The sequence below is a fragment of the Cupressus sempervirens genome, chromosome 5 (assembly GCF_028749045.1).
Source record: "Cupressus sempervirens isolate cs-2001-9-10 chromosome 5, ASM2874904v1, whole genome shotgun sequence".
NCBI classification, from domain to species: domain Eukaryota; kingdom Viridiplantae; phylum Streptophyta; class Pinopsida; order Cupressales; family Cupressaceae; genus Cupressus; species Cupressus sempervirens.
In genome coordinates this window covers 433176894-433200614 of record NC_143122.1, presented here as the reverse complement: position 1 = coordinate 433200614, position 23721 = coordinate 433176894, and the positions used below count along the sequence as shown (strand labels likewise).

Here is a 23721-nt window from a genome sequence, read left to right as displayed (position 1 = left end):
TTTAGGTGAGACACTTAGGAGTTTGTGTACTCTCATTGAGTTACGCAACTCTAATTATGCACATGGTGTCTACAACACAGGAGTATGCATCATTCATTGAGTTGTCATGTTGACAACATAGTTATCCGCACTACTCATTTAGCACATATTGTCTACACCACTGATTTGCGTGCTACACCATTGTAGGCTTATCCTCACATCATCGCACTTAATCCCGTGCTCAATGGAGGATAACCCATATTTGGTGGACATGTGCCTAGTTGTATGACTTATCATGATGCTGAGTTCTATGCATTCTAGAAGCTCTCCTGAGGCCTTTATATACAAGCACTCTTAGTGTTCTCTAAAGCAGTTATTGAATGAATATCGTCATTCTGATCATACTCTGTCTATTTTGGTCTACTATGTGCTTGTGTCGAGTTCTTTAGTTCTTGGGTCAATTCTGGCCTAAGCCAAATTCTTACACCCTTGTTATCAAAGATGGCAGTCTCAAACTTGTTTGGTCGAAGGACCCACTTGCTTAGGCAGCATGGATCCAAGAGTAACATGGATGGTTATTACGTTTATATTTTGATATATATACTCTTTTGATGGTCTAATGTCTTAATTACTGATCTGAATGGACCCAAATGGACGTACTTATTTTTGTTTTGTTATTTTGAACTATTCGTAAACTATATGTTACAAACTGGTATGATGTACTTGGTTGGTGCCTTATCTTAAATATTTTTTAAAAATTATTTCTTAAGAAATTTATAAACATATAATGCTATTTTCTTATTTTATTAGTCCTTGTCGTTAAGGCAAGAGACTAAAGTTTTCGATAGCATTTTTCACATTAGTTGGTTCCTTGGACAATGTTCATTCTTCCTTTAACCTCTGTTCTTTAGAAAATTTCCAATTTCCTATTAAAATGATTTTTTTATTTACACTTTCTTTTTTGCCATTGGTCATGGGCTTTATTCCCGGTAATCTTTTTAATTTCTCTACTAAAAAATTAGGAAAAAATTTGGAAGGTGCTGGAAACATGTGATGTTGCATGAAGGTTGCATGAAGTTTGACAATTGCAATTGCCTTTTCTTAAGTTAATCTTTTATTCTCTCATCTTGGTAAGTCTTCAGAAAATAAGTTTGCACAGAAAGACACGTGACAGGAGCAAAAGACATGTCACTCACAGGAGGCTTCCTGTGGCTATTTGCATGTATGCTTGGTTTCACCCTATTATTCTATTGTAATATGCCCTTCATTCCATTTGCCTGATCATTCTAGTTTTTCTCTAGTGAGAGAGAGGTATGTTGGATTTGTCCATTTCAAGTTTTTTTTGTTAGTTTTTTCTCTTCGTTCTGAATCTTTTCTTGAAATTAAGATAGTTATATCTATTAACAATTATGAGAATGTAGCTTTGTGTTCTTTAAGATTGAATTTGCTACTTGATTAAAATTTGCTATTGCGTATCACTCAACCATGTTTTAGAGATTTAATCTTCTATTGAGTGCATTTTGTTCTTAGATTAAAAGTAGTGAGCATATCATTTTGTCCTATTCTCAAATACATCACAAGTTGTGATTTTAATAGTTTAGATTAACAATTTAGCAAAAAGTTCTCACAAAAAAATCTTTGGGTATCAACGTTAGATTCTTTGATATTAAACTTGTGGTGAATTATCATTCAAACATGTTTGTTTCAAATATTTTAGGTTAAAATAGAGGAACATGAAGGGAAACAATGGGTTTTTATTTTTTTGCAAAGTAGTGTCCTCCATGGAAGGGATTTAGTAGAGAATTGAAATCTTGAGATCATTTTTATCTCTGAAGATAAAGATGAGAAATCATTTGAAGAGTATTTGAAGACCATGCCATGAATAACATAATAATATTATGGGTCCAACCACTAAAAGACACCAAATCTATTATTTTAGCAATAACTACTATGTTTCTAAAATATCTCTCGAATGTGAAATGTAGACTCTGGATACAACCGTCTTTAAATATTTACATTCCAATATTTTCACTTTCCTTCATTGTTTCAAGTCTCCTTCCAGACTCCATTTTTCCCTTCCAACGCTTTGAGTTTGCTTCAATATTCCACTTTTCTTCTCCAAAATATTTTAGCCTATTGGTAGGATCTGCTTCTTTCTTTTAAAATTTCCATATATGTGATCAACTACCTTCACATCCATCAACAGTAGATTGGCAAAACAACCAATATATATTTGTTGGAATTAGGTTATTGCAATGCCCATTTGGAGCAATAGCTTATAACAAACCCTTTTACTTCAGAAAAACCATAAGATGACTATCTTGAACATGATTCTTCTGCAGGTACCCACTTTTGAGCTCATAGGCAAGACTGTTAATTTATATTTTTCTGCTCATTGGTGCCCGCCGTGCCGAGCATTCACACCAAGCTCGACAAAAATGGACAAGCCTTTTAGAGTTTTTTCCTCTCTAGTGAGAGAGACCAAGAAGCCTTTGAAGAGTCCCACGCAAGCATGCCATGGCTAGATCCTCCATTTGGAGACAGAGTGAAGAAGTATCTAAGTCGTTACTTCTGAATTCAAGGAATTTCATCTTTGGTCATAACTGGCCCCGATGGAAAAACTATGACAAAAGATACCAGAAACATTGTTTCTCTTCATGGAACGAAAGCTTAACCCTTTACCGGTGAACTGCAGAAAGAAGTCAAAGAAGCAGCAGAGAAATATCCAAAGGAAATCGACCATGAGCTACATGAACATTCTCTGAATTTGATTTTGAGGATGTCTAATATCTGTGATGGGTGCAAGGAAGGAGGGAATGCTTGGTCTTTCTATTGCAAAAAAACGCGATTTTGATCTTCATCTAGATTGTGCTTTGAAGCATAAGGCTTCTGATGAGAATGAGAAATTGGAGACACGGGAAAGGGTATTGAAAATAGGGAGGGGCACAATGGTATGACGGTAACACTTAAAAAGTGGTGGCACTTTAATACATCCACCTTTAATCTGTTGATCATAGGGGGGTAATTACTCTATAGGACATGTGGCAGATCAGCCACTTTTCGATTGGAGAAGTTATCCTAGGGTAGACACTAGAGGATACCAATTACTACATGGAATAGCCTTTGTGTCCAAAATAGAGGATTCCTACAGACCATACACAGATGCCCTAGAGAGAGATAGACCATTAGATACTATTGTTTTTGTTTTATATTGGGGTTCAAATCCAATGTCATATGCACTACCATTAATGCATGGTTATAAATACTGTCAGCAGAGGAATTCTCACAGCCACAAGAAGTTATTATGCAACCACTCTTCTTACCCCACTATATGCAGGGACTCAAGCTGGTCACAGCCCTTGTTACTTTAACAGAAAACGCAGTACCTCATGGCCTTAAAAAGATCAAATATAAATAGTTTATCCTACTCTATAGTTTCTTTGAATTTTTATTTGTTAAATTTTTCTATTCAATTAAAATTTTGATTTTTTAAATCTTATTTTCTTGATTGCCTCTTGATTTTTCTGGGCAGTGACAATAAGACGTCTGGAATATGATGCATGCATTGTACAGATGGCCAACCTATTTTAAACTTTTTCTCTGCGGTTTGAACTTTTTGGATAAATAATTTCTGAGAAATGTGTCATTCTATGTAGAGTACAATTGCAGGATGTTTTGCATGAAACTTCAACTGCCTCAATAAATTTCAATTTCTTCCTAGTATCGACCAGTCTCTAACAACAAGCAGCCGGAATAGGCAAAGCTATTATAGAGGAAAATAATCTCAAAAGTAGTTTCTCCAATGGTAAACTTTAAACATTATTTTTTGCTCTGAATTTGCAGATTGTAAACCATAATGTCCACCAGTATCAGCACAGATGTAAAGAATTCATAATGCAAGTGTTGTTACTTTTTTATAATTAATATAAAAAGCTAAGAATTTTTAACTATTACAGGAAGTGGAGCTGAGACTTTTTTTTTTTTGTTTGGGTTTCAGGCTTTCTTGACTTGTATACTTATCAAGCTGTGTTATTTTTCACTTATTTAAGATGATTAAGGGCAAGTATTCTATTATCATGGTAGGGTAATATTGATAGAACATTCTAGCAATGCTTCTCAAGGTATTACAAATTAACTTGGCACATACATTTAGACTCGCACTCATGTAGATCATTTCTACACTTGTAGGTGAATTTGACAGAAATAACCGATTTATCATATTTGAGATCTCGATCTGCATAAATAATAAATTTATAACAGCATAGTAATTATTTTCACCTGCCACAGTACAACAGTATTGTCAAAGAGAATGCAAAGATCAGTTTTGCAACATATTCAAAATTTCATAAATGGTCTTTTGAAAGGGTTTTTGTGTGGGTAGGGTCCCTTTTTCAATTTAACTTACTTGGAGCACTTTGCCTTCCTCGGTCCTTTTGTGGCCATGGAAGTTGCAGTTTGTAGAGAGTTTAAGCAAAAGCAGAACCAGCTAGCCCTATAATGAATATTACACCATGCCTCAGAAGCAACTGATGAATTCTGCTCCCAGACTGTGCCCAATTTCCAAGCAGCATCAGCAACCACCATTGGCATTCATCCGCTCTAGGGCATGGGACATTGAGCTCTCACAGAGCCTTCTGTATCGATAGATGGGTTTGATATGCTTGGTTGTCTTCTATTTATCATCTGTGTCAACTTTATTTATTCCATTGTGTGTATGCACAAACCCCATGAGTTTCACTTCGAGTTTGGGTGGTTTATCTGTTTGCTAAGCTTTTCCTTCTTCTGATTCAAGGTTTTCCATGGATGCCAGGCTCCTATTGTAATTGCAGGGGAGACACTAGTTAGGCAATAACTAGTCTTGCCTTAGGTCGGTGGCAGAGAAAGGCATTGAAGAAAAGATGTCTCTGGAAACTCCGCCTTCTTTTAATTTTCAGATTTTCTACTTACAAAAATCAGAATTAACCCGAGGCAAATGCAAAAGGACCAATCAGAAAATTATAATTAGTATATGATAATTGATTCTTTAAATCAAACCTTATGAACTAATTATAATTAGTATATGATAATTGATTTTTTAATCAAACCTTATGAACTTTGCACTTTGGCATTGGTTTGTTTGGCATAAATTAATTCCAATCAAACCGGGTGGAACATTAGTGTAAGGCAGGGACTAACAAGAAAGGATTTGTCATCGTTGTCTTCATAATTTTGAAAACAATAAAACATTATAGCATCATAAAACATAATCCATTCATTAATAAAATCTGATGTAAATATTATTGACTATTCCACATAAATGAAAAGATGATATTAATCACAATTTCTTAATTAATATACAAAGTCTATTTAACTAATTAATTTCATATTTCACATGAAACACTTATTACAGTTACTAACAGAACCCAACGGATGTAACAGAGGAATGAGGTTAAATGCAATCTAGAGTCTGGAGAAGAATCTTACAAGAGTAATTTTTTCTTTACAAATTTCATATTAAAATGTGCTGGTAGACATTACATGTAGTGATTTCTTAATTTTGACAATTACGTTAAGATCAAGTTAAACTACATGATAAGAGGGCCAGATTCTTGCTAGAAATGATCTGACATGTTTGAGAGAAAAGAGATGCTTAAATCTTCCCCCCACAAATATTTTGGTAGGATCTGCTTTGTCCTGCACCTGCAGTCTCAGTACTCAGGATTTAAAAGGTACTCCAGCATATTGGAAAGAAATATGACAGTCAATCTTTTTCCAAAGGCACAAAATTTTATAAAATGGGGCACTTCCTAGTAGTTCTGGGAAGAAGGATATGTAGATTTAAGAAAGAATAAACTCCCAGATCAATTTTCAATTTTGTCAAAAGTCACAACCGTTACAATTCAATAAGCCCCTTTTACAAGAATTTCAAACATTCAAAATGACCTTATAAAGCGATGTATATTATTGGTATGACCGGATGCATTTGCTAAACCATCTTCGAGGAAAAGCGATCCTATTATGCTCACTCTAAAAAGATTGAATTGCAGAAAATACACAGCTGAAATGAATGAGTTGACCTCAGCTAATTAACATTCAATAATACTCTTCCTGCAACTCTTTTGATTTATATAAATTTGTGTACAAGGTTGATACTCTGATTAGCAGAAAAGTGGACCTATATTGGGTAGTGCCAAATGCCTAAATTGGTGAATAAATATGGGAAACCCACTGCTTAGCACATCAACTTTGTTGAAATGGAAACTTGCCCAGATGTTATATGACTATCATAATCTAATGCCGAGATAGGCAGAAAGCATTAAGGGTGTCATCAACGGCCTTCTGATCATAATCTCCAGTAAAGACACAGTTACCAAGGGGTCCCTTGAGGAGAATGAGTCGTAGTAGTCCATCCGCCACCTTTTTATCCACCTACAACCAAATAACAAGGCATACAAAATTTGTTTAATAGATTTCAATTGCCTAACAAACAAAAAGCACTATTCCTCTCGAAAAGAACTTACCGCCATTATGTTTTTGAATTTGTCCACTGTCATTTCCTCAGGGGGAGTGGTAGGAAGGTTAGCTTGCTTAAGTAACTTAAGTATTCGTTTTGGTAACATGTCATCAATCCACCCTAGGCGATATGATGCGTCTGCTGCCATTACCTAAGGGAGAATTGCATCATTATTAATTATTTGGAGATAAACCTTTGAGAATGCAATCTAATGAAACTAGACATATATCTTAGCTTTACCATTCCTGCAGCAACCGCCTCTCCATGTAGCCATCTTCCATAGCCAATACCATTTTCTATGGCCTGCAAAAAGTAGGGAAATGAACATTAAAAACTAACTTCTACTCCAACTGAACAATGGATACAACTAGTCATTTGTAAGGTTCTTCCAGACGAGACCTTAATAGGAAATATACATGCTCAGACAAAGTCTGGTTTTTAAAGCTAAACATTAGAATAATTTATGCTACCCCAAGTTTCCAGGACAGGGCTAAAGTTGGAATTTTAAAATATAAGAAATCTCAAATATTCATATGCATTCATCATAGACATTATAGAACCTTTGTGAACATTCGTAATTGAATATGATCTTTGTGTGTGTAAGCATGTGTTACTAAAAACATGCCTAATTGATGGATATAGGCAAGGGATGTAATATTGAAGTTTACCCAAAGTCTTCAAGACTGCAACTTCTTCTGTCGAACTCATTAACAAAGAGAAATGGTTAAGTGAAAAGATAACCCGTTATGTTGCAGTTTGACCCAGCTGGTATTCTAATTTCTAATAGATGGGACTGCTCTCCGAGTACTTCTGCATGTCATTATTGATATTTTTTTGCATAATGAAAGTGTTCATTTCCTGCAGTATAACAGCTATCACCCACCAATTTTGTCTGAGGCAATCCTTGTATACCCGACAATCGTATTTAGCAGGGGACACAAACCCAGGGAATGTAGAAAATAGTTGAATTGACTGGATACTAATACAAAAGATTCTCTTGCACTCGCTGACAAAACCTTGCTGTAAATATCATACTGTTATTCAACAATACTTAGGCACCCAATTGTCATAGACGAATACACAGTGTACATATACCTCCACAGTTGTGGGGTATAGAAAAACTCAAAGAAAATTAGAATTGACTCGGGTCATAAGATAACCTATATTTTCTGTTAAAAAAATTCAAAGAAAATCATAATTATGTATTTCCAAAATCCTTAAGGCACAAAATCATGCTAAATTACACAATTAGCAGCAAGCATTTAAAAGTAACCATCAATCAAAATCAGAAACTTAAAAGCAATCAAAAATAAAAACCAATTGATATAATGTGATTAAGAAAAAGAAATTCTAACAAAATCAATAAAATAGTTGTTTAAACAATATATCTTGTTTGTGTGACCAAAATCTGTACCAAGGAAATAAAGAAAATCAGCAAAGAAAATGCATCTGGAAAAGGCCAGTTTTATGGTGAAGTCTGACAAGGTTACGGACTCAGACAAATGATATGATCCATGGAACATAAATTCATCCCATACAAGCAGGGAACATCGGTTCTGCAAGTGTGTAAGTCTTGAGGATCATCACCCTTACCTTCCTCTCCACCATCCGTGTTTTGAACCAATCCTCTAAGGAAATGGTAAACATATCAATTTAACCTAGAATTGCATAGTGACAATAAAATAGGCTCGCGGGCAAAGGGTGCAATCAAATTCCAGGCCTACATCTATGAAATGGATATTTTCTGCCGACAATTCTGGGTGGCTAAAAGTGCCATCAAGCATTTAAATAAAAGTATATCTGAAGACCGTGTTTCTTGTTAAGAGTAAAATAGAAGGTCTTCGCAGTATAAAGAATTTAAAGGTCAACTTGTCAGCAATCAAAACTTGTTTGTACAAATGTCTTTAACATAAATATCATCAATAAAAAATATGTTTAAAGAAATATAGGTTTATAGTTAAAAGTATGACTTATGGAGCATCCTTGATTGTATGTACTGTTAGAAATTCAATTTTTATACAGCACTACTACTTCTACGCTCTAGTTGAAAACTATGGATTTAAGGCCTCTCTTCTTTGATTCTTATGGTTCATAAAATAATTTTACTGCATCTACCAATTTAGTTGCATTTTCTTCTACTCTTTTTTAAGTCGATAGTTGACTGATTATAGGTTTTGCGGTTATCAGGTGGTGCAATTTCTCTATTGCAGAATCATGCAACCAAAGTTTGTGTGTACAAATATCTTTAACATCTATATCATTATTGAAAAAATGCTTGACAAATCTGCTAACAAGCTAAATCATATATTATATATGCATCTTTGAATGACGAACATTGTGCTAATAGTAATACAGTAGGCCATTACTGCTCAGTGTCTACTATTAACAGAACTGATTGGTGAGGCTGTGGATAATATACATACAGTCAAGTACAAGGAAGTGCATAATGCAGCTGCAATATGAGAAAAATAATGAAGATATTATATTATTCTTAATATAATGAAGATATGAAATAGATGAATAGTTGAATATATAAAAGCAAACAACTCAGCAACAAAAGGATAAAGATTTTTCATTTTATTGGGGATTGAATCGGGAATAATTTCAAATTTTTGGGTATATGGGCTACAGTTACAGTATGGTTAGGGAAAAGTAAAACTGAAAAAATGCCACAGAAATTGGAAAAGTCCAGAAATCCTAGCCATAAAGTCACAGATGGGGTTTTCAAGCAGAAAAAGTCCTGATATATTCACAGTTAATTTGTAAAAAAACAGCAGAAATGGATTGACCCGATAAATTCAAAAAGTGAGGAGTTTTTTTTGACACAAAGCAGCAGAGGCAGTGATAAACAATACATCATGAGAAAACACATTTTTAAAGTATATGCTTCTATGACTTTAATGTGCAACTCAATCAGCCTTACCATCATGGCCAAGACAAAATGGGGATCAAGGAAGTCACACAAACCACCTAATCACAAAGATTATGAACTCTAAAATCATTTAAGCGCAAGTTGATGAGTCTGATGTCCGATCATATATGTCAGATTTTATATACAATCCCACACTCTAATAAACCATCTCACAAATGAAAAGGACTATACAATGCACATCTCTCATCTTTGTCATATAACTCATAAATTAATATGTTAGAATATTTATTTAAGTCTGTGTTTGTGTTTGGGAAGGAGGGAGGGGGATTGTTTTGGGATAGTTAAAATACTTTGTTTCATAAAGCTTGATAAATGCATAGTTAAAAGTTAAAACAATCCGTAGAGAGAGAGAGAGAGAGAGATTATGTTTTCTATGCATAGGTAAAAACAATCCGTAGAGAGAGAGAGAGATTATGTTTTTTTTATTAATGGTAAAGGGGGCAGGTTGGGAGGAGATGGCCCTTGACATCGTGCTAACATCATGAAGGAACATTCTCAGAGCCACCAGAATATACCAAAATATCTTGTCAAGATTGCTTGCAACAGTTAGCATGGCTAGCATGCATGATAGCATGACTAGCATGCATGACTAGCATCCAGTATATTGATAAGTAGGAGATATTTTATACTGCAAGTCAAACTGTGATATTGCTATCAGCATTTAACTGCGTAGTTTTTTAAGTCAAAAACTTCATTGACCCATGTTTCATGAGTACAGTACCCATCTCTCATGAGAATAAATGGAACACTTAGCACTCATTGCATTTAGGTGATGCTCCAAGAGGTGCAAAGTGTTCCATTCATTCTTGTGAAAGATGGGTTTGTGTGAACCACTATTCATAAAACATGGGTCAATGAGTTTGACTATAACAGCTACATAGTTAAATCCTGCTAGCAATATCATAACCAGCATATTGTTAATGGGTTCCAGCCTTGCCACTAGCTAGAGTTAACTACTAAATATCCTATTGCACGTATGAAAGGTAAAGGTACACAAAGAATATATTTTTTTTAAAAACTGGAAAAAAATAGTAAAAACACAATCAAATTTATTTATTTATTTAAAAATAAACATCAACAGTATCGATTTGACATGGAGTGCCTATGACTACAATAATGAAACCAAGTGTACAAATGAAGGGGTCCAAAACATTTTTGAGGGCTTGGGAAAAATGCTCCAAATTTTACAATTTTAAAATCGATATTAGGGTTCTTGGGCCATTGGACATGCTATCAAGATTAGATTTGACCCAAAATGCTTCAAAATTGCAACTACCTTATGAATCAGGCATCCACCTCCCAACTTCAAACCTTATAGATTTGGCTCATGAACTCAAATTAGACAAAACAAAAAACAAAACTTACTTTCTTGAACACCTTGGACTCAATGGTGAGTTCGAATTTGCACCAACAAGCTCATAAATCAATTTGCAATACAAAGCCGCCAAGAGGAATCCCCACAAAAATTTGGTATTTCTATCAAACTTTTTTTATTCTCCATGTTATTATATGATGAAATAAAAAACATACTCGGCTTTACAAGATCCATTAAGATTTACAACCTGTATCGTCTTAAATTGGAAGCACTTCAATTTAATGACGGTTTAGCACCAATTTAGTGAGATTTAATGCTGGGCTTGCATTTAATTTGTATTCTCCCATTTCTTCTCATCTCTTTTATTCCTCCTAGACAAAATTAAGGTAGGACATAATAGATTCTCCTTGGTATTCCTATTTCATGGCCCAAAGCTTGAGGTAGGACCTATCCACTTGGGTCCTCCCTTGACATCTTCCAATCACTCAAAATCTCTTTTCCATGCCAAAATAGGGTTTTCTCGAGATCTGCACCTGATTTCTCAAAACTAGGACCTATTCTAGGACCCTGAGGGAATCCTAGGGTTTCTATACTTGGGAGTCCATGACCTAGTGTGTCATTGTTGATCAAATGTGTCCTTGACTAGGACCCATTTTTGGGTCCCCTTCTGTCAAGATTGCTCTGGAACATTAATATCTTGTGCAATTCGCCAACGGGAGAAAGTTTATTCTGAATTTGTTATAAGCACATCCATTTGCTTCATTTTGATATTCACAATCCATACACGCATTCATCATTCACATGCACAAGCACTCAAGCATTCAAGCATTCAAGCCATTTTCAAGTACATTCAAGGAGATCCTTTTGCAAGCCATTGGAGAGGAGATCTCTTGCATTCAAGGCGCTTTCAAGGAGATTCAAGGAGTTCATTTGGAGGCTTCGTCATCTCTTCCATATTTATGCCACAACCTTTCAAGATCTAGCTTCCTTCATTGGTGATAGTGGAGCTTGTCATCAAGGAAGAGCTTCTACATTCATCCTTCTTCGCATCCTCTTTATCCACTCAATTGGTAAAGTGATCTCATTACATTTGATTTGAGATATCCTACTATTGTAAGGTGAGTCCATGCATTTACTTTACATTTCCAGTATTTCAATTTCAAGGTTAATTCTTAAACTGGAATTTGACCAAGGCAAACCCCCCATCAAAAAAACAAAAGCATTTTTCTTGCAGATTGCAGATCTCAGGAGGAAAAATAGAGCGCAAATTCAAATACCCTTTTTGTAGAACTTTAGAGATTCAAAAACTGTTCCACAATCGGACCCTGGCCCCCTCTAAATCAACCCTGACCTTCCAAATCAACCCTAATTGGGAGCGGAAAGATTTCTAGGTTTTGGAGACCTCACTATTTCACACTATTTAATGTTCGAATAGCACAAAAGAAAAACAGATCCAATATTCTACCTCACTTTTCAAGGTAAGTCATTTTATTGTTTTCTTCATTTCAGCACATCTACTTTCTATAACTATAATCTTAATTGTAATTCATAGCTCTTGCCACATTAGGGTATTAAGTCTTGCATTCTTTCTCTAATTCTATAATCATTAGATCTTTGATTGCATTAGAGCTCTTTTATCATTTGGATAGCGCTAATCTTCTTAGATCTAATTACCTTAGAAATGGGATTGAAAGCATCAATCTCCTTAACTTCCCTTTGAGGTATAAGGTTAACTCCCAAACCTAGAAATGTGAAGTAATTGATCCCTTTTCTGATTGCTTCACAGTTCACCTTATACATTTTGGTGAACCTGACTATCGACATTTCCTCCTGTGATTTTGGGGTTAGAGTGTGCTATCTTGTTAAATACATCTCTTGTTCTTTCTCTTTGCATGTTGTATACAACTTCATTGTGTGTCTTTCAAGAATTAGTCCATCCCTTAAAGTTAGATTACCTTTCGTGTGATCTTCCTCTTGCCTTGCTCTATGTATGAACTTCATTACCTTAACTCCTACCTATAGCATTTGCATTAGGCGAAGTCGTAGGCTCATGGCTTCCTTTGATCTAGAATCTTCTTCTCCTCTCTTAAGAAACCTAAGTGACACTTTGGTTTCCCATGATCCTAATCCTTCCATGGAGAATGACTCTTCTCATTCATATTATGATGACCATGGAGCTTTGATGCAAGAGCATCTTGGATGTAAGAGCAATCTTGCATCACCCAAAAATATTTTCTTCTTGTTTCTTGAATATGGGTTGTCTCAGTGCAGAGTTTTTGTTTCTAGAGGCTTTCTACTTAGTAAATTAGACATACGAGCTTGGAATGTCCTAATTTCAAAGGTAGATATTCATCTTGGATATATAAGCCTACAAGTTGAGGCTCAATGTTATATCATGTGTATTCATGGATTTATTGCAGATTTTTGGTTTGCAATTTTGGTATATAAACTTCAGGTTCACCGTTGAAGGCCTAAATGTGCCCGAATAAGGCCCTAAAACTCGATAGATGGGTGCTTTGGCAGATCTAAGGCCTATAGATCAGAAGCTGAGGTTTTCGAAAAGTGGTTATAATAGCCAATCGGAGCAACGATTCGAGAGTTATGGCCTTTTGAAATTGGACAAACCAAAACGTCCAACATAAATGTCAAAGGTGTATTTGGCCAACTGTATTTGCATTATTAGGGTCTATCGGCCCTAGGTATCAAGTTTGAGTGTCTAGAATGTTCCTGGGCGGCATAAAATTGCCTATTTAAGAAATGCCCGATCATTGTCTAGGACAACTCTAGATGATAGTTCACAACTTTGTCTTGCAGATTACAGTAATGAAGGCACCCATGTGGATTAGCATATTGTAATCCTGAATTCTGTAATTTCGTATTTGCGGCGATAATAAGAAGTCCATATTTTATTCTCGCAAATTGTTGTTATTTCTTTGTTTATGTTATGTGCTTATGATATTAAGGGGACCACCCTTCATCAAGCTTTAAGAGTTCCTCTCGAACAAGCTCATAAGCTTGCTACTGAGATTGACAAGATGCACGATTGGCTTATTCAAGAGAATCATAATGCAGATACTATTGCTGCTTTTGATGCTCTTAAGAAAGTAATACATAATAATGAGCATGGTGTTAATCTTTTGTGTGGTCTTACTCACCTTGTTCATTCACATGTTAAGCATTTGGCTCAAGCCACATTTAAAATAGGAAGGGTTCCACTTACCACTAGTGTTGAGCCCTCGCCTATTTTCACTCCTATATCCAACATTCCTACTTATATTCCACCTATTGTAGCTACCTTTATTCAATCATCCAATCGTCCTATTATGAGTCTTCCTATTCCTTCTCTTCTTGTGAGTGTTCCACCTACTTCATTGCCTACTTCACAACCTTCCCACTATAGTGTTCCTTACACTTATCCTAATCCTCCTACTACCGTGGTTCCTAGTGTTCCACTTCTAGCACTTTCTATTCCAACTAATTCATATACTCTTCCCAATGTGTTGAGTGTGTCATTGCCAACCATTTCCTCTAATGATTCCACCATCCTTAGCCAAACTCAAAACTTTTCTTCCTTGCAACAACAACTTGCTTCCTTAACTCAATCTAAGTTCAATGTTCCTACATGTGACATGGGTAGTCCTTTGTCTTTAGACATTCTCCATGTCATTGCCCGTCAACAAGTTGATATGCCTCGCCTTGATATTTATATTGGTAAGGGTGATCCCATAACTCATCTTAAAACTTTTTAAGTACAATGTAGTAACTATGCCCATGACCATAGGATTTTAGCCAAGTTGTTTGCCTACACCTTTCATAACAAGGCCTTGCAATGGTATTGTTCCTTGCCACCTTATTCTATTGATTCCCTTCACAAACTTGCAAATGTTTTATTCAACAATTTTATAACATAGGTCCTCAAGTGTCCTTGACTAATTTGATGCATTGTAAACAAGGTCCTAAGGAGAAAGTGATTGATTTTATTAGTAGATAAAAGCATTTGCATGCTCAGATTTCTTATCCTATGCTTGATATTGATATTCAAAATATGTTTATTGCTAATTTACAAAAAGCCAATAGAGATAAGATTTTGCCTATTGAATTTACCTCACTTTCACAACTTTGTGCAACGCTTCATCATTATCAATTACAAGTGAGTCAGTTTGAGAGACCACTCCAATGGCTCTTGTACCCATTAATAAGAGTGAAGCCGCACCTAGAATCAACAAGTTTAGGAAACCTAACAACTATGTCAAGATAAACAAAGCCACGAATATAATAGCTGCAACATCCAAAAGTATCGCTACTTCTTCCTTTGTTTTTGGATGAACCGTAAGTTTACTCCTCTTTCTGAGTCTTTGCATTCAATTATGGTATGATTAGTATGTGCTAATATTATTACACTTCGTCATGTTAGACCGCTTTTTCCCTCCATGACCATCAGTCTACACTTTGATTCCAAATCCTTTTTCAAATATCATAGTTGGACTAGAAGTCAAATACTTGGCAAATTTCAACTACTCACCAAGTTTTTTTGGTTGGCGAGCGACTCGGCAAACTTACAACTTGCTGAGTTTTTTCAAAAAACAACGTTCTCGGCGAGTTTATAGAAACGATTTGCCTGTGCTTTCATGTCAGTGTCAAAAGGCAAAAACAATTTTTTTTCTTTACCAACTTGTTTTGTTGTGTTTGGAGGCTTGAGTAGTGGAAAGAAAAAGGTTTGAAGTCCTTGTTAGGTACTTGCAAGCTATTGAAGGCGGATTCAAGTGGATTTCAAGAGAATTTCAATTAGTTTTGGAAGAAAAATATCTTTTCCAAGTAAGCATGCTGAGTTTATTTTTATACTCTTAAAAAATGTTCTATTGTTTTTTTGTTGCATATAAATGAATTAACTAGTTAGAAATGATTTTGAATCATTGAAAGCTTTTCAACACTATGTTTGACAAAAAAATTGATTCTATTGTTGTTTTTTTAAGAATACGTAGTTTTTCTAAAAATAAACCCTAGCAGTTTGTGTAGTTAATGTTTAACTTTGAATGATGTCTATAAATAATCAAACTTATTTACCTTGTTTCTATTTCTAAGTTCTAACTTTGTTCAATTATTTTTCTATAAATTTTAATTTCAGTTTTAAATTTCTGTGTAGAGCAGCGGTTAAGCATTAAATAAGCATGGCAAGTTCAAAGGAAGTGTGGCCACAAAAACCATGCCCGTCTAGATATATAGGCACTCGGCCAAGAAATGCAAATGATAAGGCATGGAGGTATGCTATAAAGCTCCAAATGAGGTTGGGATGGAGGTATGCCTATGAAGCTCCAAATGAGGTTGGGAAGGTAATATGCATTCAATGTGAAAAAGTAATTTCTAGAGGCATAAACTGCCTCTAATACCACCTTGTAGGCATAAGGAAACATGATTCAACTCCTTGTGACAATGCAAGTGAAGAAATAATAATGCTCTACTTGCAACTAGTGAAGAGGAAAAATTCAATAGGGAGAGGGGAAGATTAGCTATGAAGGCAGCCACAGCTGAATCTCAAGGTGTTGCTATCGACGTTGAAGAAGAAGCAGCACTTGAGAACATAGTGGGATCTTTTTGTGCCTTGTAGATCCACAAACAAAGTGCCTCTTTTACCGCTTCCAACCCCTCTTCTAGAGCACCTAGTTCATCACCATCAGCATCAGGAATAGGGAGCTATTTTGTGCCCAGGAACACACTTGAAGCACAACCATCATTAGAGGGCACTGGATGGAACAAGGAGGTGCATGAGCAAACTGATATTGCATGTGCTGATTTTTGATATTTCAACAATATCTCAATGAATGTAGCTGAAAGTCCCTGTTGACTGAATTTGGTGACCGCATTGACAGTATCGGGTAAAGGGTACAAGGGCCCTTCTCACAAGAATTTGAGTGGAAGTTTAGTAACTGTAAATAATTGAAATCCACTTGAGTTCATTTTAATATTTTATTTTATTTTTTTGTTATTTCTTATTTATTACTAACACTTGATTTCACTTTAATTTTGTAGGTTGCATGAGAATATGGTAGATAGGGCAAGAGCAATGGTGAAAGAGCCAAAAAAAGAGTGGAACAAATATGGCTGCACCACTTTATCTAATGGGTGGACAAATGGAAGAAATAGAACCATTATTAATTTTTTGGTTGCTTGCAGATGATGTGGTGTTTTCGAATTTTTTTTATGCCTCCAATAAAGTGAAAAATGCACACACATTGGCCTTGATGTTGGAGAATGTTGTCATGGAGGTGGGCATACAGAATGTGGTGCAAATCATCACAGATAATGCGGCAACAAGTAATTCTAATTTTTTATGTTGCTTATGAAAAAATGAATCTAATTCTATGGTTAGCTTTGATGTAAAATATGGAAAGTTTGCAACTAATTATTGATTTTTACTCATATGTTAGGTAGAATCCTCAAAGAAAGGCACCCCACACATTTTTGGTCACCTTGTGCAGCACATGTCCCTGACCTTCTTTTGGAGGGCACAGAAAAACTTGATTGGGTGAGTCCAGTTGTGGAAGATGCAAGATAGTCACCAAGTTTATCTATAATCACCCATGGGTTGTAAGTTTGATGAGAAAGATCACTAAAGACAAAGATTTGGTGAGACTCGTAGTCACAAGGTTTGCAACGGTGGTCTTGACATGGCAAAGTATTATCGACACAATATTGTGTTTGAAACAAATGTGTGTGTGTCCTAATTGGGTTGCTTCACCTTACTCAAAGAAGGCTAAAGGAGAGGTTGTAGCACGGATAGTTTTTAACCAAAGTTTTTTGAAAAAGACTACTGAGATTGTGAAGGTAAATTCAAAAAGGTAAATTCAAAACATTATTTTTTTAATCGTTCTTGAAAGTTGATTCAAGTTTCATTATTAATTGTAACTTACTATAATTTGTATTTTTCAAATTTCAATTGTAGATGTCTAAGCCTGTGGTTAGAGACCTGCGCTTAGTTGATGGGCAATAATCCCCAATGGAATGTCTTTATGAGGCCATGGATAGGGCCAAAGAGTCTATTAGAAATTTCTACCATGGGGACAAACTCAAATTTGATCCCATTTGGAAAATAATTGATAGGTGGAACAATATGCTCCACCAACCCATTCATGTAGCAGGCTACTTCCTCAACCCCTATTTCAAGAACTATGATTCTTCTTGAGATTTAACTAAGACTTCATTTTACTGTTTTTTTTTTAGGCTGTGTACAAAGACTTGATTTCACTTTCTATTTGTTTTAGGCATGATGATTCCTTTACAGATCCTAATGGAGAGGTCATGGAGGGTTTCTCTATATGCATTGAGAGGATGCTATCCAATGTTGTGCAGAGAGACCTTGTTGTGATTGAACAACAAATATATGCGGAATCAAAGGATAATTTGTTCTCTTTTGATCTAGCAAAGAGAATAAGCACTCAAACCCCAGGTAAACCATAAAAGTTTAAACTTTAAAATATTTGCAATTTGATTAGTTATGTTTTATGATTCTCTTTTTTCATTGCTTTATAACTCATTATATTTTGTTTTGCAGATGCCTGGCGGACAACTTGAGGTAGCAATACCCCTAATTTAAATCAGTTTGCTCTCAAAGTCTTGTGCTAGTCTTGTAGTGTATCACATTGTGAGGGCAATTGGAGCGAGCTTGAGTCCATCCACACAAATAAAAGAAACAAATTAACTTAAAAACAAATCAATGACCTTGTTTATGTGCAATACAATCTTAAGTTGCACATGAAAAAGGCATAGTGTTCAGTACTTGGTTCACTTGTTTTGGATGATATAGATCCTTATTCTAATTGGATGGCATAGGAGCTAGGTCCATTGTTTTCAGCGAATGACATCTTTGATTTGGAGAGGCAAGCCATGGAGGAGGAGGGGGCTAAATTGGATTTCCAATTGGATGACACTAAGGACGAGGACGATGAGGAGTCAAACGAGGAATCATTACCAATACCACAAGCAGGAGGAGATACATCTAGGACAGAGAGTGAGTCAGTAGGGATGACGAGCGAGGAGGCACAGCCACGGACTTCACAGTCACGCCCAGTACAGGGCTCCTCTTCTAGGCCTATACCCCCTCCCTTTTTTGCTAGTAGAGCTAGGAAGAGGAAGATGTGATTGTAATGATGTATTTACTTCTAGTTTGACAAAAACTATTTTCTATTTTTCTTTCTGCCATCAACATTCCACATGAGAAAGCAATTTTGTATCCACTATGTATTTATATCTAAGTTACCAATGCTAGTTCTGATGCTGATGCGAGCATGGGGTGTTGATGCGCGGATTTCTTTTGGGGGGATTTTGGATGCGTTTGGGTATATATATACACACACACGCACTATAATTTATGTATGCAAATTTAGTTTTTGAATATATTTGCTTGGTGTGTCAGTCCTAAAACTATCGAGGCATAACATGGGAAAAGCATCAAAGACTTAATCAAAATTATTTTGTATAAGCTAATATTTGTCAATAGCAACACACAATATAGAAGGTAAACAACAAAACACATGGTACACTTATCCTTGGCTTCTAGAACGACGAGATTTTGTTTAAAAATTTGAAGGCTTAACTATAGGTAAGTTTTTTAATAAGCCTTGTTTGACTAACTTAGTGTAACAATTAAGAAATCTAATTGTTTTCAGCTACATCTGTATAACTAAGTATGTTGTCAGTGTCAATGACTGAAATAGTTCATCTATATGACATTATAATACTGCAAAAAATTGATTGAGTTTCCCTAAGTTTTCATAGTCAGTTTGGCAATGTATATTGATTGCATTTCAAAACAGTAAGCTTTAGACCAGTAAACAAGTGTTCTAGTCTCCCATTTGAGGGGAGGGTGTGGGGGAGGAGATTATGATGGAGAAGCAAAACATCAAAAGGAAGGGATTAGAAGGAGGAAGAGAATAGGGGATCCAGTTAGCCATATTCGCAGAGGAGAGTATATAGTCCAGAAGCTCCACGGATTCACCCAGATGCTTGATGGATGCTCTGAGGATGCTTTCCCAAGCATCCATAGGCAGCGGCCACGCTTCCTACCCATCTCCGTGCCACTTCCAAACACATCCACACATCCCCGCGCATCCACACCCGCATCTTAGCCAAAATGCCACACATCAGTATCTTAGATTTATATACATAATTCAAAATCCCGTTCTCTGCAACTTATTGACAAGGGAAAAATATCTCAACAAATATCGGTGATAAATCTATAACTTCTCGGGAAAATATTGGGAATTTAATAAATGAATTAAATTTAGTTAAAATGCATTTTTTTGCAAAATTCAATAAGGAGATGCATCTAATGAGTTAGTAAATGAGTAAACAAACCAAACAAGCTGATCTAGATATTATATAAATGCAATACATAACAAAATTGCATCCTCATGTGCAATGTCAATGGCTAAGTTAAAGACTCTGAAGTCTAAAGCAAACTAAAAATAGCAAATTGCCATTGTAAAAAGATAAACAAATACAAATGTCAAGTACAATATAAAATTAGTCTACACCTTCCTCTTCCCCTTCCCAATAGCTCTAGTAAAAACTATGAGAGTGGGAAGGGGTCTAGCCCTAGCAGTCCATTGTGGTTGTGGTTGTATCCTAGATGTAGTTGGTGTTGGCACTAGCAATGACTCCTTATCTTCTATATCTTCACTCTTAGTGTCCTAAGTGTCCTCACTCTCACTGCCCTCTTCCTAAATGTCATCCAATCTCGGTGCAAAACCACCCTCTTTTGAATTGGTATTTTTTTCAAACATCTCTTTGTATCCACTTGCAATAAATCTACAAGGCTTCCAATGACTATTTCTCTCCACCAAACCCTTCTCTCCTGCAAAAGCTACAAATTTTAAAATGGGCCACTAAATGGTACTCATTGGGTTGCTCGTGAGATTTTTCCAACTTCTCAGGAGAAGTATGCCACTTCTTGGCGGTAAGTTTCAAACTTCTCGACTGAGATTGTGGTGCGAAAAACTTGTATTTTCTCGTCACTCCAAACTTCTTATGAGAAATTGATATATCGGCCACTTACCGGCACTATTTTGAACTATGTCTATATATATTTAAATTTTGTTTGTTTCTTTTGTGTTCTCTTTAATTAACTCATTACATGCATCTCTTCATTGAATTTTGTAAAAAAAAATATTTTTAATTAAATTTAAGTTGTTTTTTAGGTTCCTAAGTTTTTCCCGATTTTTTTTTTTTTTTTGGGGGGGGGGGGGGGGGAGATCTTGGCGAGTTGTTGCTGAGCGAGAATTTTCCAACTATGATCAATGTCATCATCAACCTCGCCATGATGCTGAACAGTGTTATACCTTGAAACATAAAATTCAAGACTTGATTGATTCCAATGCTTTGTTTGTTGATAATCATGATAGTGGGAACAACTTCATGGCATCTCCTATTCAAAATCTTTAAATCTACACCAATGCTTTGCCTCAACACACTAGTAATAGGATTGCTCAACCTTCTTCTTCCTTTGTTACAAACACTACTTATGAACAACTAAGGGAAGAGGATGACCATACCATTGACATTGTGAGGCATGTACCTCAACCTAAACCTAAGATTCAATCTAAACCTCCAGGTCAACCTAAACCTAAACCTTCTCTTAAGCGTGTTAAAGACCTTACACAATTACCTTTGATCATTCTGAAACTATTCATACTCCTGATGGTCCTCTTTACATTGCTGCTAGGGTTGCTAAGTATTCTTCTTTTGGTTGTCTTGTTGATCCTACTTCCATGGTCATCACTGAGGAACATCTTTTTGCCAAACAATTGCAGTTTTATGATTCAACCGGTACTTGGATTCAAACTTGTAATGGTTTCTTGTATCGACCTTATGGTTTCATTTCCTTGTCTCTTGAACTTTGTGGTAAAGTGGTGAATAGTACCTTTGTTGTCATTCCTACTTCTGATCAATTCCAAGGGAAGCTTGGTTTACCTTAGTTGACTTCAATGAAATTCATTGCGTCTCCTATCCATAAGTGCATCAAGTTCCCTCATGATAGTGAAATTAAGACGATCAATCAAAGTTTTTATCATAGTCCCCTAATGATGGTGAGATTAAGACGATCAATCAAAGTTTTTATCATCCTTCTAGGCCTCAAAATTATGCTACACTTGACTTCTTTTGGCCTTATATTCCTACTACACTCACTCGTCCTGATAATCTTTTCCAATCATATCAAGATTATAGGCATAGAAAGATTGTTGAGTTGAGTATGCCTAAGGATCTTACTTGTGGTCTTTTACCTACACTTCTTTCTTCAAATTCTTCAATTTCTAATGAGAAACCATCTCCTATATCTGATATGCTACCTAGTGTGGTTCCTCCTCTTGCATCTCAACTTGCCAAGATTCCTTCTCCTCTCCCATTTGAAGATGGAAAGGAATCAATGTCTATTGATCATTCTTCTTTGCAACCAACTTCTAGAGCTAAAATCATTGAAAGAAGCATCAAGCTAGAGCTAAAGACTTATTGCATGCTTCTCATTCTTCTTCTCCTTCCTTTGACCAACCTATGTCTATGGAGGAAGTCAATAATAATGATGAAATAGATAACCATGATATTCATATTTTGGGTTCTATTGCTATTACTCTTGATGAAGAAGATACATTAGAAGATCCTACAGATTCTAATGATGATGAATATGATACTATTGATCTTGATAATGATTTTCCTAACATGCTTTCAAAACAATTTTCACTTACATCTAGTCTTGAGCATAGAGACTCTCAAGGGGGTTCCTGTTCAAACTTGGCTATAGTTCCTGCTATGTTGGATGTTGCTCCTCTTGCAAGTTGTCCACCTCCTCTAAAAGATACAAACCGAGACTGGGGAGGTGGACAATGTGCTTGAGTGATTGCTCTAGCATAGTAGCTTTTTTGTGTTTGCCTGTTGTGATGTGCTTCCCCCATATTGTACTTGCTTTATGTTTGTTTATATTTCTTTAGAACTGTAATATCCTCCCCTGATTTGAACTTTGACTTGTAGAAATTTAACTTAAGGAATATTGTCAAACACTTTGTATGCAAACTCATAAAGCTGATTTCCTCAATAAATTGCTTTCCAATGAGTAGATTTACGAACAACTATGAAGTGACATTAAAATGCATAATACACATCATAACATTTTCACAAACACTTGGCACACATTCAACCGTATATGAAAAATCTAGAAACTCTTTCAATCTGCTGATAAAGGGTGATTTTTAAATGTAAATGTGCACTTACAGCTGCCTTAAAGGCTGCAACAACTATTCAGACTTGTATTCAACAATTATTATGCAAAGTATCAAAATTTGACAGAAGAAACCTGGAATTAGTTGCTGTAGTATTTTGCAGATGTAGTCGGTAGCCCTCCAAACTTCTAATCAGCCGGAAAAACAAGTAAACTTGATACCAACACTGTTCACGCCGTACTGTAGCAAAATACTGTTCATGCCGACTGTAGCAAAATACTGTTCGTGCGGCACTATAGCAATAACTAACTTCAGATCTGCATCTCCAACCCTTGTAAATTTCTTTATGCGAACGCCCCAAATGAAACTCAGTGTGTTTCCTGAAGTGAAAACACCCTTGATCCTCCTGACTGTGTCTTCCAACAGCGAAGAGAATGCTAGCAAAGAGGGATTCCGTCCTCCAAGCTCGATAATCAGATATCCAGCAACATAACATTAATCTTCATCCAAGCATACAAAAAAAAGCTCTTCCATTTCTTTTATAGTGTTCTCACAAGAGCTCAATCTTTCGTTTTCTCAATGTGGGATAAAACATAACTCCCTTTATGTACCTTATGTCTCCAATGTGTTATAAAAATAAAGGGAACTCTTTTAATTTAAATATTTCCCACAAACTATAGTCTATGCATTAATAAAGTTAACTATTTAAATTTAACTTTATAAAATGGCTTTATCAATGCATAACAAATCTTATCAATGATAAATAAGTTTTCCTGTCGATTTTAAACAATTACCA

The 23721-nt window shown here is 35.7% G+C and overlaps 1 protein-coding gene across 1 annotated transcript in view; it reads right to left on the bottom strand.

The window, feature by feature from the left end:
- Positions 1–5795: 5795 nt before the first annotated feature.
- LOC149556643 (3-dehydroquinate synthase) overlaps positions 5796–23721 on the bottom strand; it is a 55560-nt gene continuing 37634 nt past the window's right edge. The window contains exons 6-8 of the mRNA XM_089831060.1: positions 6713–6775; positions 6480–6623; positions 5796–6387 (exon numbers count right to left, since the gene is read on the bottom strand). Coding sequence (XP_089687186.1) covers positions 6250–6387; positions 6480–6623; positions 6713–6775 — 345 coding nt within the window. The 3' untranslated portion in view covers positions 5796–6249. The remainder of the gene's footprint in view (positions 6388–6479; positions 6624–6712; positions 6776–23721) is intronic.